General features: G+C 60.2%; 1 protein-coding gene across 1 annotated transcript in view; it reads right to left on the reverse strand.

Annotated features, from left to right (window-relative positions):
• The window catches only part of DSCAML1 (DS cell adhesion molecule like 1), a 357347-nt gene extending 345051 nt beyond the window's left edge, over window positions 1–12296 (reverse strand). Inside the window, exon 1 of the mRNA XM_036257909.1 lies at window positions 12225–12296. Coding sequence (XP_036113802.1) covers window positions 12225–12270 — 46 coding nt within the window. The 5' untranslated portion in view covers window positions 12271–12296. The remainder of the gene's footprint in view (window positions 1–12224) is intronic.
• Between the last annotated feature and the right edge of the window lie 3668 nt (window positions 12297–15964).

Here is a 15964-nt window from a genome sequence, read left to right on the forward strand (position 1 = left end):
GTTGTAGGAATGAAGACACATCAGACCACAGCACTTAGGCTGGGTTCCCTCCCTGACATTCCTTCCACCCGCACCCCCAGACACACCTCCCTGTCTCCCCTCCTGGCTGGGAGGCGGGCCCTTCCCCAGGCCTCCCCCGCCCCCCAGAAGCACCCACCGCGGTGACAGCAGCTATTTCTGTGCTTGGGGCCTCGGGTCCTGCCGGAGCCAAGGACAAGGGGTCCTCAGCAACTACCGATGAGTCGACTTAATTGATGAATTGACTGGGCTTGTCCAGCCCCCTGTCAGGACGGATGAAAGAGCAGATTTATAGCAGAAGGGAAGCAGCCTCGTATTTCTTCACCGGGATGTGAGCGCTGCCTTGCGCGTCTGGGGCTGGGAGGATCAGACAAACCATCCATTTCCGCTGCGGCCCTGACAGCGCGCGGCCATCAGGAGACATCGCCCTCAGGTGTAAGACAATAGCCTTTTGCACTTACGTCGGACTCATATTTCACCGCCACACGGCGTCTGTCAGCCCCGAGTGCAGAAGCCCTTCCATAAACATTAACTGAGCCTCACCCCCCGCCACGAGACAGGAGTGGGGGAAACTGAGGCACTGACCACGTCCAAGCTCTGCCGCGTGCCAAGGTGGAGGCTGGCGCGGGGCACCAGTGCGCGGCTGCCGCGGCAGTGGGTAGAACGCAGGCAGCCTGCCCAGAGGGGGGCCTCGCTGAGTGGGGGGGGCTTTCCCTCCTCCATCTCCTGCTTGAGTCTTCAGAGCAGGGGCCAAGCCTCGGCAGGCTCAGACAGAGCACGGAACTTGGTGCAGTGGACAGGGCCCTGGGAGCCGTCTGGCAGCGGACCCTCCCCTCCCGGGCTCGCCGCCCTGCTGTGGACCTCAGGCCAGCCCAGTGAGCCGGGAGCCTCAGGAGGGGGGATTGCATCACCCCCCCTCCCCAGGGCCGGCCAACAGGTGAAACAGAATGTGAAAGCACTTGGTTCCCCGCAGTGAGGACCTGTGAGTGTGAGGGACAGGCTGCTAGTCCTGTCCCCGCAATGCCCCCAACCCAGGGTCCAGGTGCCTGTCGGTCCTGCAGAGGGGGCCGCGGCATGGTTCCCCCGCAGCCCTGCAGAATTCCGATCCCTTTCCTACGTCCCCTCCCGTCCCCTCCCGTCCCACACCTCAGGGCTCTGCTCCCCAGGTCCTTTCCGGCACAGAACCAGAAAAGGTTTTTGTTCCTTCAGGACATAAGGACCCAGCCGTGTGCTCGGCGGGGCCCCGGGTACAAGAGGACATCAAAGACCAGGGAGCTAACAAGGGAGCGGAGCGCAGGGAAGGCCACACACAGCCGGGCCCTGGGGGGGAAGGGCCGGGTGCTGAGTGCCGATTCAGCGAGAGCCGTGGGCGGGGCGGTGAGCCGCTCAGCAGCCAGGGGAAAGCTTTGGGCCGGGCGTTGGGCTGAGCCTCCACGGAAGGTGGGAATGCACGCACTCCGGAACCCAGGCCAGCCTGAACAAGGCTCAGTGACAGGTGCGGGCGTGGCGTGTTTCGGGGACATACAGACACCTTCAGGCAGGAGCCCTGGGTGGGACTGGGGAGCAGAGGAAAAACAGCGGGGTTGGCCCTCGGGGTGGGGGGCATGGGGTCCGCGGCTTCCTCTCCGGTGCACATCGCGTCATGGGAGTGAGATTATCCAGGTTCTTGCAGCCCCGACTAAGCCTAAATTCACCCGCCATACCCATCGCCCTGCAGACCCGCTGGGCTGGCTAACGGTGGGGTTCTCCAGGGGAAGGAGACCAGCCCTGGACCTTCTGTGCGCCAGGTGCTGGGCCTGTGCTCGGACACTTTCTCATTTAGTATGAGGCGCCCGTTTACAGGTGTGGGGGAGGGGTCGTGGGGAGGGGTCGTGGGGAGGGGCTCGTGGGGAGGGGCTCATGGGGAGGGGCTCGTGGGGAGGGGCTCTCCGATCCAGCGCACTGTCGAGACAGGGACGGGTTTAAAGTTTGGGGCCTGAGGCCATTTCTCCATTTCTCTGGAAGCTGGTCCAAGCTGGGAAAACAAACCCTTGGACAGGAAACACCTCCTTTCCCCTTAACTCCCAGCCATCCCCCCGCTCCCCTTCCCCTGCAGACAGAACCAGGCGTATTTGCAGAGCGCGAGAGGAGGGGAACGCTTCGTAAACACAGACAGAGACGTTCAGATCAGCAGCAAAGCTCCTTCTGGTCAGAGGGGGAGATGGTTTTTAATAGAAAATGGAAGTCGCGGGCTTGGTGGTGGGGTGACAGACGCCCAGACTTAAACCCGGTTAATCTCCCCCGCCGTTTAACAACGAGCACCACCCCGATGCCGTGTTTCATAAAACAGCCTCCAAATCGCTAGGAGATTAGACGTGTAGAAATAGCACAGCAATATTTTTAAACCAGAAATCGCCCCAGGCATTCGGACTGCCCCCAGGGTCACCGCTGAAACCGAAATACCCGCTGCACCGGCCCACTGGCTCCCCCTCTGCCTCTGGCCGCTGGGATTAGTTTGTCGAAGGAAACCGGGCCCCGTGTACTTGACACCCAGGGGCCTCATGGGTTGGGGTGGGGGTGTCTGGCCAGCCCCAGGCTTCCTCCCAGGTGCATACTGAGTTATCCCCAGTCGTGGAAATGACAGCCCAAGGGGACTGACGTGGTAGCACCCACCACGGCCTTTGCTCGCTTCCTTCGCGATCCCGGCCCGCCTCCTTCAGGGGCCTGTCCACCCGGGACTGTCTGCCCGCGCTGACGCCCCTGTAACGCCCCTCCCCCGACAGGCAAGAGCCTGAAAGAGGGATCCATGCCTGGACCCCCAAGCGAGGCTGGGAGGAAGCGGGGTCTTCAGGGGAGTGGGGTGGCGGGGGGGGGGGCTGCCCGCAGGGTGGTGAGTGTGGTCCCCACTCTACCCCTTGGCTTCGCACAGTCTTGGGCACTCAGCCCAGGGGTTAACCACTCACACTCTGCCACATAGAAGCCCTATCCCCTCAGACGGGAGTACCCCACCTCTCTGTGTTGGGTAGATGAGTTCATATAGATGATGGTTTCTGTGTAAGTAAGTGCCTGGTACCATCTAAGTAATTTTTTTTAAATATGTTTTTATTGATTTTAGAGAGAAAGCAAGGGAGAGGGAGAGGGAGAGAGAGAGAAACATCGATTGGCTGGTCCCGCACGCACCCCACTGCGGACTGAGCCCTCATCCCAGGCCTGTGCCCTGACTGGGAATCGAACCAGTGCCCGGGACAGTGATCAGCCCCTGAGCTGCACCGGCCAGGCCCACCTCAGTACTTTCTGCTGTAGAAGTATTATCATTATAACAGGCAAGCAGTGCGTATTTGTGAAATACGCATCCCACAACAATACTTACCTCTCACCTACAATAATAATAACAACGCCAAGAACAACCGAAGACAGTGGTTCTCAAACGTTGTTGGAACTGTCTACATGCAGAGCAACACTCCTTCGGAAGAACTAGACCTGCCATACTGGACTCCATCGTCACCCTTCCCGACAACAGACAGTTCTCGGGGGCTCGGCTGGGGTCCCCAGCACCACAGGAACCTAATTCGATGGTCTGGTTCACGAAACGATAGCGGTATAATCAACGACAACGAAGTGTGGCAACACCGCCTCCCGGCCTCGTGCAGAGCCTCTGTGTGACCAGCCTGGGGGCTCCCTTCCGGCCTCTGCCCTTCCACAGAGCCTTCCATTCGGGGTCCAGGTGGGCACACGTGGATTTACAGCTCTGACTATGCCAACTGCTTGAATTACTTATTGACTATTGTATTCTTTTCCCCTGGGGTAGCTGGAAGCCCACGTTGCCCAGCCCTGTCTATTACTCGCCTTCCCTCGGATGGTTCTCCTCCCACAGCTGAAAAACTGGGTCCGGAGAGATCAGCCGGCGGGGTGTCTGCTCGGCCACGACCAGCGAGACGGGGTCTCAGGAAACCCCCGACCTGTGTGTTCGCATCTTGGGGACAGCCTGAGGCCAGACCCTCGGGAGGAGAGAGAAGGACCAGTCCCCTCGAGGGCATCGGGGCACCTACAGGCACCCAGAGTTGGCACTGTCCCTGGGGCACAGTGGAGCATCGGGCTGGGGCTGGGCTTCTTTCCGTGGCCTCCCCCACACCTGGCACACCTGCTCACCACCTTCACCACGGCCACGCCCACCCTCTCCTCTCAGCCTTTGTGTTGTGCCAGGAACCGTGGGCAGCCCTCTCCTGGCCTTAGTGCACTGAAGCCTGTGCAACACCCGGCACGTGGCCACCACACAAGACCACAGCGCAGAGAAGCAGACAGGAGCGTCGAGAGGTCAAGGGATGTCCCCGGGCTGCTCAGCCAGCGGGGGGCCGAGCGGTGTCTCAAACCCAGGCGTGGCCAGCCTCTTGGAGGGCACACGGCCTCTGGATTTGGACGGTTTCCAGGCTGCAGACGCACCAGGAGGGCTTCTCTGATGGAGGAGGGCAATTTGGGGTTTACTTATTTATTTATTTTGCGTTCATCTTCAGATAGAGAGAGAGGGAGAGGGGGAGGAAGAGAGAGAGAGAAGCATCGACGTGAAAGGGGCACATCAACTGGCTGCCACCCAGCCGGGACCGGGGACAAACTGCAACCGAGGTACGCGCCCTTAGTGGGAACCAAACCCGGTCTCTCTGGACCTCAGGCCGACGCTCTAACCGCTGAGCCAGACCGGCCAGAACCAATCTGGGGTTTAAAACTTTGGATTTATTTGGGACTGTCCCAGACAACGAACATCATCCCTAGTACATCCTCCCCACAACTAAGTGATGCAGCCCCCCACTCTCGTCACTGAGATGCCACACACCCCCCACCCCCACTTCCCAGAGCCTCTGGGGAGGTCCTACCCCAGTGAGAAGCTCGGCCTCAGGGTCCACGTGTCCACCTCTGTCCATCAGAAACATGTTTTTCTTTTTTCCTATTTGAAAAGGTTCTTAGCACAAACGGACCTGTAACCAGCAACCAGAACCTACAAGACCCAGAAAGACCGGTCGTCCTTCCGCCGAAAGGCCCTCACGTTGGCTCCAGGGGACATTAGGAGCAACAGCTGACGGTCACACAGGCTAATCTTCCAGCCGCTCCCAGACAGGCCCGCCCAAGGCAGGCCCCATGGCCAGAGAGGTCTCTCTCGGAGCGGGCTCAGAAAGCACAGTTGTCCCGGAGACTCCTAGATTTAGACTGTGAACGCTTGAGGGACTTACAAGGTTTTGTCCAATTGCTCCCACGTACCGAGGAGAGACCGAGAGCCACAGGGGTAGAGCCGTTCGTTCACCCCAGGTTCACAGCCAGCCAGCGTCCTGGCCAGGACTAGACCTCGGTCTCCCCTGCCTCCGATCCTGGGCGCTGGACTTCCAGAGCCAGCCACCCAGGCACGGGGGGGCAGCGCGGAGAAATGAAACGGCAGCTATGATGGAGCGTCACAGGGCCCAGGACGCCGGGGGCCGCGGGTGGGCAGCACGCTGGTCGTGAGCCGTCCAGTGGTTGTCAGGTGGGGAGGCTTCCCCTGGACCCAGGTGGCCTGAAGGTGGAACCGGGACCAGAAGGCACAAGGCCTGGAAGGGTTCGGCTGAAGTAGCAGTAACTGTAAGAGTCCAGCGACGCGGCAGGTGAGCTGCCCTGGAAGAGGCGATCTCTGGGGCTGGAGGGGCTGGAGAGAGGGGTCAGCATCCGCCTAGGGGACGGACTGCACGTCCCTCAAGGTGCCTCCAGTCTGGAAGACGTTATCCACGGCAGTCACCCCGAAGCCAGCCCCCACCTCCTGCATTCCCAGAGCTCTGGAAGGCCACCCCAGAAGCAGTGTGTCCAGGACCCCGGCTCCGCAGGGTTCTCGGGACCTGGGTTCCTCATTGCTCTCACCTGAAATGAGGTCACACGAGGTAGCACCCGGAGCTCCCTGATGTCCCCACAAGCCCATGAGCTCCCTGCAGGAGAAGCGCCCTCGGGGAAGGTTCCAGAGGGCGGTGGGGGAACTTGCATGCGAGGACCCGGAGGGAGCTGAGGAGGGTCCTCCCTGTCCTGCCAGCCCAGAGAGCCTCATCAGCTGTTCCCATGTAGAAGGAAAGCAAAGGCTCAGAAAATCTCTGCCTGGGGGGGGGGCAGACGGGGGGAGACAACCACACACAGCTGTGAGACCTGCGTTTTTGCTGTATGAGAGAAATGACAGTAATTATACCCCCTATCTCAGCAGACAGAGCCTCTCTGAGGCTGAAACTAATTTCTGATGTGGTTTTTGCGTGTGTTTCTATGTGACCCTGTTCGGTTCACAAAGTGTGGCCACACGGCGGACGAGGTTGCCCCTTCTCCCTCCTGCACACGTGCAGTAGCGACCACTCTGTGGGATGGTCAGGACGGGGGTGATTTGCCCATTTTACAGATTAGGAAGTAGAGGCACAGCAACACTTAGGTGATGTGCCCAAATTAGACAGGCTGAGGTCTGCTCTCTAGGTCCAGGGACAATGTCCGGAGACACGCACACGGTTTAATAACCGCGCATTTGAATAGCTCTGTTCCTAATGAAGACGGTGAGCTTGGGCCCTGTCCGTGCAGAGTCACGCGCAGCAAGGACACAGGGTGGTGGGCAGGGGCGGCTGAGTGGATGCGGGGAGTCGCAGCTGCATGTCGGGGTGGTGCTCAAGGCGAATGCTGCTCATGCTAACCCGGCGCAGGGCAAACATCTGTTAAACAGGGCACACAGGCTGTTGTGCCCACAGGCTCCCCCACACTCAGAGCACCCACAGGCCACAACCTGCCATGGGCAACGCTTGACCTCTGGGCCATATGCTGCTTCTCTGTGGCTGACTGGGCCATGGGGGTGCAGCGGTCCAGGGACACCCAAGGTCATGGGCTGTCAGGGGAGTTCTCTCTGTACAAAACTACCTAAGAAACAGGGAGACTCGTCCCAGCAGGGAGAGACGCAGAGAGCCCTCCGGCCGCAAGGTACGGGCGCACCTGCGTGGCCGATCACACAGCGTCGCGGCGTTAGATCCACGTAGTTCTTACTCCGTCCAATCGCCGTAGGGCCTGAACCGCCAACCCGAGCTTCCCCTTGGCAGGTGAGAGGCTGGCATCTACCTGCCCCTCGTGTCCGAGTCGGGAGCCAGCCTCTGAGCTCACCTTTTCTGCTGGTACCATTAACCACGACCGGGAAAGGGAGAGTGCTGGGCTCCTCAGGGACACCCAGATGTCTGCCCGGCCTCAGCGGTCTTGCCGAGGGTGAGCCCTGCAGGCGACCCCGCCAGGTGATAGAAAGAGGCGGTGATGTCCCCTGCCCCGTCACCTTTCAGTCTTTCTTACTGGTACAAAGTCTGAGCCGGTTGACCTGGCCAATACGGCTGCTGGAGGCAGGACCCGATGATTCTGTCGGTGGTGGGGCGGGGAGGGGGCTGGAGGTAGGAGCGGTAGAAGGTAGGAGGGGGAGAAGGCAGAAGAAAAGAAGGTGCTAGTGTTTATGGAGCACCCAGTCTGCTCCGGCTACTTCACAGGCCTGACCTCCTTTCATCCCGTTTCACGTCTGGAGAAAGTGAGGCTCAGACAGGCCCGGAGACATACGTATCAAGTCAGTGCAGAGCCTGGGCTCCAAGCTCCACCCCGCCGGTGACTCGGTCTCTTTTATTGTTTCGTCACGGCTCCAATTTATAAAATGCTCCGGTTGAAAGAACTGGTGGGAGGGGGCCTGAGTGCCCACTGGCCCTCCCTCTGCACCTCCAGCCGGTCCCTCAGGCTCCGCCCCACAGCCTTGGGAACCTCGGCGGGCTCCCCAGGACGAGAGGTGCAGACACTCTGGGAGGCCTGGGAGCGGCACCTGCCTGGGGTTTGCCCTTCCTGAGGCCACATTCCCATGGCCGGCCCCCTCCAGCCGCCCTCGGACCTCTGCTCCCCAAGCAGTGCTCCCCGCTCTTCACACACCTTCCCTCGCGACCGCGGTGCCTGCCCTCCCATGCCCGCCTGGACGGCCCCCACGCCCGGAGCAGCCTCCATGCGGTGGAACGAGAGCTCTCCCCGCATCGCTCAGAGGCCACAACCTTCTCCCAAGCTGGGCGCTGACACACCAGGAGGGGAGAAGAACATTGTGTCCCATGCCGTCAGCGGCTGCTTCTCTGCCTACCGACCACAGCCCTGAACACACGGCATCCGCCGTCCCGGGTGCGCTCCCCCGCAGGCTCCCGTCGGCCCACTCCCACAGTGACGGGCCCTCTCTGCACCCTCTTCTTCCTAACGCGCGAGAGGGACAACCCGCACCCCAAGTTTAGTCGGCCTCAGGTGCCTCTACCCACTGCCACCCCTCCTGCCCCGACATCGAGCTCCAGGCTGCCTCACCCAGTGAAGCCCTCAACGCTGAGTCCCTGTACGCCTGAATCAGAGGCAAGAGAGACTCCTCCAAAACTGCCAGGCCTCCTTGCGCTCCTGCCTCACCCCCATTCCTTGCGAGGAAAAAGGCTCGACCTGCCTGCTACCAGGGTGAGGCTCTGAGCCTGGCTAGGTGAACATGCAAATCTAAATGCAAATTATATGCAAATCCAGGGCCTGCCCTTGGGTGCCTGCGCTCCCTTCTCTGCTGCCTGTGGCTCGCCCCATTCGCCCGCCGGGTGCCGGGTGCCGGCGAGAATGCACCGCGCTGGGGGCTGAGAAAGTCCTTCAGGAGCTGGGGCTCTTCCCCTTGACCGCCTCGAACGTCCTCAACAAACACCTCCTCCAAGATCACGTTGGAGGGAAGGCTCTCCCAGGCTGGCAGCTGTACCCCTGAAAAACAAACTGTTCTCTGAATACACACGCTCCCTTCAGTGTATCCACAAATAAATCCATCCTCCACCAGGCCCAGCAGGGGACCAAGCAAGTCACAGGATGGAAATCCTTAAAGACCCGGAAGGTAAGGGGGCTTGCAGTCTGCACCCCCTTGTCCAAGGCCGGAGGCCAGGAGATGCCCTGGGCAGACCGGGCCCTGTAGGCCCCCAGCCTATCTGTTTGGGGGGCTTGCTTATTTAGCGGAACGTCACTGGGCCAAACCCATCTTTGCTCACCTCCTCCCCGTCCATCAATCTAAGTAAAAGCACCTCTCCGGCCTCTCTTGGGATCGGCTCAACTTCAGTGTTGCCTTTGGGTCAACTGCTTACTTGCTTTTTGTTTCTAATTGAGCTCCCCAATCTGCTGCAGAAATATATGAAAGTCAGCTGACTTTGATGCCCAGAAATACGAAGCATCTGAAAGGTTTGCTGAGCACAATGGCAGCTCGGTTCCCTCCCGTGTAATTCTAGCAACCAGAGCCCCTCTGCCCACCTGCCCCACCCGGTACGCAACTGGTCCACCTGCCCCCCCGAAGCTGTGTTTGCCATTTCCAGATTTTAACACACATCCCCCTCATCGCCCCCTTTTAATTAGACACTGAACAGAGTGTTAGAGATTTTTTCTTAATGGTTTGACGAAGGCTTTTAATTTGGTCTTCTCGAGAGAGAAGAACCACGAGTCCCCATTTGAGAGGTGAGGGTGGGAAATGAAAAAATCAATGCAACCCATTATTTTGGCTTTTAGAAAACGGGAATTTTACTGCCGGGGAAGCTTGTTCTTTTACACAGTAAAAATGCAAATGCAGGGAACACAGATGCTGGCACGCTGGAAGGAACAACGGAGAGAGCCTCGCCGGGGTTCATCTGGCCGCCCAAACCCGGTTTGTTTGGGCGATAATAAGGCTGTTATCGGAGACTCGATAACCGATGATTAAAACACCTTCCCAGTTCGGTTCTGGGGAATCGGTCTGAGCTCAGTCTTCACCCAAAACAGGTATTTCGAGAGGCGTGGAAATAGCAGGAGCTTAAAACACATTCAATAACTGCTTAATTCCATCCAGAGGCTGAGGCATCTCATCTTGTTTCCTCTCCTCTCTCTCTGCCTCCTCCCGCTCCTCACAGATGGACGGACAAATTACTGCGGGAGGATATTGTTTTCTGGAACAGGCTTGAACATCCACATTTACATTTTCTTTGGTGCCGCGGGGGTGACTGGCAACGGGAGAGAAAAACACACCAAGCCCCGTCTTCCCGGCTCTCGCTGCATCACAGCTTCGCCCAGCCCCCCTGCCACCCCCAGCGCCATGCCACCCCAAGCGGAACAGGCCCCGGGGACCAACCTGGCACCTAAGACCCAATTAAGGCGCTAAGGCAAAGAAAGGCCTGTCTGGAGAGTCACGCTGGCGCCCAACACCGAGGCTGGAGCCGCCGGGGGGCAGGGTGGCCGGGCTCCGCAGACCCAAAAGCCACTTGGGTGCTGCCTCGCCTGGCACCTCCAACCTACCCACCACCTACCTACGGTGGCAACTTCCTTCTCAAGTTGGAAAGGGTTTTGCCCCTGGACTCTCCTGTTGTCTTCTGGGCCTTCTCCACCCCCACCTCCATCTGCTCCCTCCCTATCAAATAGCTTGAGCTTCATTTATTAATGCCCAGCTTCTGGGAGGGGGAGGGGTGAGCCCTTCAGGTTTTGCCAAGGGACCTCCACTCCCGGGAATGGGGGCTCTGGGAGAGGTCTCCAGAAAGGGGGTGTGGGGGGAGGCTGAGGGCCAAGCTGGCCAAGTGCGGCGGCCGCTCTGGTCTGTGCTGCTCCCCAGACCAAATGGAAAAGGGGGGGGGTGGAGGAGAACTGAGAGAGAGAAGCGGCCGCTCCTCACCTTATGTATTTTTAATATTAATGTAATTAAAACTGCAAGCCGAGTCAGCCCGCGGGGTGGAGGGAGGCAGGAAGGGCCTGGAGAGAGGAGCCTGGGTTGTGAGTGGAGGGGTGTGGGGGAAAGACGGCGCCCGGCAGCCCCCCTGCTCCCCTGAAGTGGGATGCAAAGCGCTGTATGGGGGGCAAGGTGTTACCCACCAGCCAGACCTGGTGTCACCCAGCGGCCCCACTGGGTCTGAGAAACTCACCCACTTTGTCCACGATTCAGAGGCCACCCCTCGCCCCTCCCCGATCTGGAGGTACCCCAGCTGTGTTGGCCTTCAGCCTGGCTTTGACCGCGGTACTGACAAACAGAGAAAGGGTTACCCTCCTCCCCAAAGCCAGGAGACACTGCGCGGGCTCCAGCAGGTTGCTGCCTCCAGACCAGGAGCCTGGGCCCTGAACGACTGGACCCCTCCCGGAGCTCCACCCCTTTGCTGGACTGCCCTTCCCCCCATCGCCTAGGGGTCAGGGTCAGCTCCTCCCAGGCCACCCCCTGGGCAAAGGGGGCAGAAACCGCCCCAGGGCGCCAAGGAGAAAAGTTAGAGGGCTGCCCTGGTCCAGCTGAGCCTGTGCAAGTGCTTCGCTCCTGCAAGGGCTCGGAGCGCGCCGCCTCTCTCCCGCCATCTGCGCGCCCTGGGGGCATGTCCTCCATGCCAGCCTGGAAGCCTGACCGCCAGGGACGGCCTGTCCCACTCGATGCCAGGCACTCTGGCCGGACACGTCTGCCCCCAGCCCTGCTACTTGGAGGACCAGGTGCAGCGCCCCAGCAGCAGGTCTGGACATGCCGGACACCTGGACCCACCCCTAGCAACGCTCTCTCTCCGCGGAAAGCGACACGCCCCCACCCGGGACGGAAGACTGTCCCTGTCCGGCCGGCCAGGCACCCGCGCGGAGAAGCTTGGCCCTTGGAGCGCGCAGCTGGCGGCAGCTAAGGCGGAGCCGCGAAGCCGGGCCAGTGCCGGGGCAGCGGGAGGAGGGGCTGGGGGAAGGCGACCTCTGGGTGTAGAGAACAAACTTGCCATCCGGGGGGACCCCAGCTCGGGACCCCTGCTCTCCCCGCCCCGCATCCAGCCAGGCTTCCCCGGGCGCCCTTCGGTGCGGCCAGGGTGTCGGGCGGCGGAGGGGCGCACGGTGGCAGAGTCCGAGGTCGGATTACGCGAAGACTCCCGTGTGAACACTCACGGCCTGAGGACCCCTCGACTCGGGGGGGCACCCCCGAGTCCCAGCGCCACCCGGCCGCAGGAAGCGGGCAGGCGCTGGGGGAGGGGTCGGGGCAGAGCTGCGGCCCAGCGAGGAGCGCGGCGATGAGGGGCGCGGGCACCCCCACCGCGGCACCCAACGGCAGGAGCGGGCGGTTGGCCGAGCGGTCCAGGGCAGACTCGCCCCGGGCCGCTGTCCGGCTGCCCGCGTGTCCCCGCGCCCCCGCCCCGGGCCAGGCACCGGGTCGCGCCCTGGACGCTGGGAGCCCGCCCGGCACCCCGCCCGCTGCCGGCCGCCTCGCGCGGGCTCACCTTTGTGCAAAGAGTCCAGGAGCAGGAGGAAAGTTACCAGCCACATGCCATAAAGAGGCCCTGTTCCCGGGGAGGTGGTCCTGCGGCCGGCCGTGCGGCAGCCCTCTCCCCGCTCCGCTCGCAGCCGCCCGCACTCCGCGCCGCTCTCTCTGCTCCGCGGCCAGCGCTCGGCGGCGGCTCCTCCCTCCTCGGCTCCCGGGCTCCTGTCGTAACGGGGCTGGGCCAGGCGGCCGCTCTCCCCGCCCCCCCGCGGCACCCCGGGAGGCAGCGCGAGCCCCAGCCGGCCGCCCCGCGCCCCACGAGCCCAGGCCCAGGGGCGGGGACCCGGACAAACGCCCCTGCCCGGGGCTCGCCGTCTGGGCGGCAAGGGGCCCCTGCCATCCCCGCCTTGGAGCCTGCGGTGGCATACAGGCGTGTGTCCTACGTGTGCCTGCCATGCTTCTGCCAAGGGTCCCCGTATCCCCCGGCCAGTCACCTGAGGCCAATGCTTCCCGGCTCGTTCAGACTCAGTTTACCCCTCGGGTGGGGGAGTACGGATGTTCTCAGCACAATCCAGACGGACCAGAGGAAGATCCTTCGGTGCCAGTCAGCGCTCTCTCCCCCGCAAAGTGCAAAGCTGCGTCCCTCCCGGCCCTGGCTACTTCGGCAGGTCGCCTCCCTCCGGGAGTCCCCGGGGAGCCCGGCCTCCCCAGCCTCTTGCAGACACTATCTGCAAATAGTTCAGTGCCTGCTGGAACTCCCTGCCTTCCAAACCTGTCCTCCCCCAGCAAACATCCGCCGGCCTCCTCCTTCTACCAGTCTTCCGGGCGTTGGTGTAAAATGGAGAAAGGCTGGAGTGAGGTACCTTCTCAGGTGCCGAGTGCCAGACACCGGGCTAGGCACCTGGGACAAGGGCCGGCCGATTCGGGCCCACGTGGAAAGGTTGCTATGCTGGAGAAGCCATCCCGTGGTCGTCCAGGATCCGGAGTAGGGATCCATAGTGGCTTCTAGTCACCAAGGGGATGGAAGCCACCCTGATGGCCCTGGCCACTTGGCCGGGGAGCTTTGACCTAGTTCTCTGTGGTGAGCGGGGAGAGGAGGAAGGAGGGGAAAGATGCGGCTGTTTAGCTCCATCTGACCGAGAGAGACCATGTCCTTCCCCAAAATGTCTTCCCAAGATCGGAGAAGAGAACAGGGGCTCCCCGTTCCCTGGAGATTTTAACTAAAAACCTAAAAGTGTGCATTTACTTTTTAAAATATGTTAACATAGCCCTGGCCAGTTTGGCTCAGCGGTTAGAGCGACGGCCTGCGGTCCGGAGAGACCCGGGTTCGGTTCCTGCTAAGGGCGCGTACCTCGGTTGCAGTTTGTCCCCGGCCCTGGTTGGTCGTGCGGGTGGCAGCCACTCGATGTGTCCCTTCACGTCGATGTTTCTCTCTCTCTCTCCCTTCCTCTCTCTCTCCCACTCTATCTGTACAAAAAATGGAAAAATATCCTTGGGTGAGGATAAAATAAATAAATAAATAAATAAAATATGTTAACATATACGTAGCATGAAACTGACCATTTTAACTGTTTTCAAGTGGCATTTCGCACGTTGTACCACCATCACCGATATCCATCTGCAGAACGATTCATCTTCTGAACAGAAACTCTGTGGTCATCAAACAGCAGCTGCCCACTTTCCCCTCCTCCCGCCCCCGGGAACCTCTAGACTTTTCTGTCTCCATGACTTTGGCTCTTCTAGGTACCTCATAATTTAAGTGGAATCATACAATGTTTGTCCTTTGGAGTCTGTCTTATCTCACCTAGCATGCTGTCTTCAAGGGCCATCCACGTTGTAGCCTATATCAGAAGGGCACTCCATTTCATGGCTGAGTAATATTCCATTGCGTGCGCCGAGCACGTTTCGTCTGTTCATTTGCGAATGGGCACGTCCACTCTTTGGTTGTTGTGAGGGCTGCTGCTATGAGCATGAAGGTGCAACTACCTCTTTCTCTGAGACCCTGCTGCCATGGTTCAGGGTGCCCAGAGGTGGGATTGCTGGATCGCGGCGATTCTCCGTTTAGCTTTCTGAGGAACTACCAGGGGCACGTGCTTGTTCTGTAGAGCATTTTCCTGCCTACATGCTCCCTGAAATCCAATACCTTTTGAAGCCTTATCACACCCTTTTATTTATTTATTTTAAAAACAATTTTTTTCTTTATTGATTTTTAGAGAGAGAGGAAGGGAGAAGGAGAAAGAGATAGAAACATCGATGAGAGAGAACATCGATTGGCCGCCTCCCGCGTGCCCCCCACTGGGGATCGGGTCCACAACCTGGGCTTGTGCCCTGACTGGGAATCGAACCGATGACCTCTTGGTGCAGGGTCGACGCTCAACCACTGAGCCACACAGGCCAAGCGATCACCCCCCTTTATAACAGGTGAGAAAACTGAGGCTTAGCTTGTTCAAGGTCACCCCTGTATCACAAGCAAGACTAGAACCCAGGTCTCCTGCCTCTGCTTAAGGTGCTAAGTCACACTCTAAAATGGGTGTTTTTCCACCGGTGTTCTGTGCTGTAAACACGGGCACAGGACAGAGACACGGGGCAGGCTGCCGCAGTGTTGGGGGGACCCAGCCAAACGCTCTGCTTTGCGTGTGCAGTGGCTGAGGCCCAGCGTGAGGAAGCCAGGGACCTGCCCTGGGCCACACAGGCAGGGGCAGGGCCCAGACAGCTCCAGCGGCCCCTCACCACCCAGCCCCAGGGCTCACTTCCCTTCCCTCGCGTCCCTTCTGCTGAGAAGAATCCAGTTATTTAAAACTAAGCCTGTTGACCCAGAGCACCTGGTCAGGCCTAAAATAAACTGCTAAGTCAGACAGGATGAAAGGGGCTGCCTCTGCCGGGGGGCGGCGCTGAGTGTGCGGGTGTCAGCCCAGCTGCTGGAAGGGGAGAGGCGGACCCTCCTCCACTTACCTGACCTGCATCCGCCACCTCCGTGTCCCCGTGATGCTGCTCACACCTGGGGGCCATCAAGGGCCCACGACACTGTGTGTAAAGGGCCAGGCGTCACCTGAGGGTGAGGTCATTCACAGAGTCGGGGACGGCAGTCTGGCTGTCCCCTAAGCGGAGGCGTGTGTGCAGGGACAGGGACGGGGCAGTTGGAGAAACAGACTCAGGACTGTGTCTAGCGCAGGGGGCCTTTAGAATGAAATGGTTAAGAGTGTGGCTTTGGAGTCAGAGCTGAGGTCTCAGCCCAACTCTGCCACTTTCTAGCTATGCCCCCCGGGGCGTCTGTGTGTCCCAAGCCCCGGTTCCCTCACCTGTAAAGTGGGGTCAGCCTCAGCACCTGTCTCAAGAGCTGCTGTGAGGATTGAATGAGACAAGGCCAGGGGCTGGCAGGGTGTGAGCCCAGATGAGTGTCTCACTCAGGGTCCTGGCTTTGCCCAGAGGACCTGACCTGGGGGAGGTGGTGGGAGCAGCTCCGTCCAGGGGATGCTGGGATGACCTACTCCACTCCACACGGCGACAGACAAGGCCAGAGCCAAGGAGTTGACAGCCAGGGCAGGAAGCTGCAGAAACGCAGAAGGCAGGTGCCCCGAGGCTGGAAGAGCCCCGGGAGGTGACCAGCAAGGGAAGAACCTGAAACAGAGAGTCCTTATGTTTTTGTCTTTTCTACTTCCTAGGCTTTGTCTCTCCTTCATATTTAAGGAAAATATCTTTGAAAACGACAGTCTGGTCTCTATATGTTCAGAAGTTCCCTCTTAATTGGAAGTAAGAGCT

This window comes from Molossus molossus, unplaced genomic scaffold, assembly GCF_014108415.1.
Source record: "Molossus molossus isolate mMolMol1 unplaced genomic scaffold, mMolMol1.p scaffold_m16_p_13, whole genome shotgun sequence".
Lineage (NCBI taxonomy): Eukaryota > Metazoa > Chordata > Mammalia > Chiroptera > Molossidae > Molossus > Molossus molossus.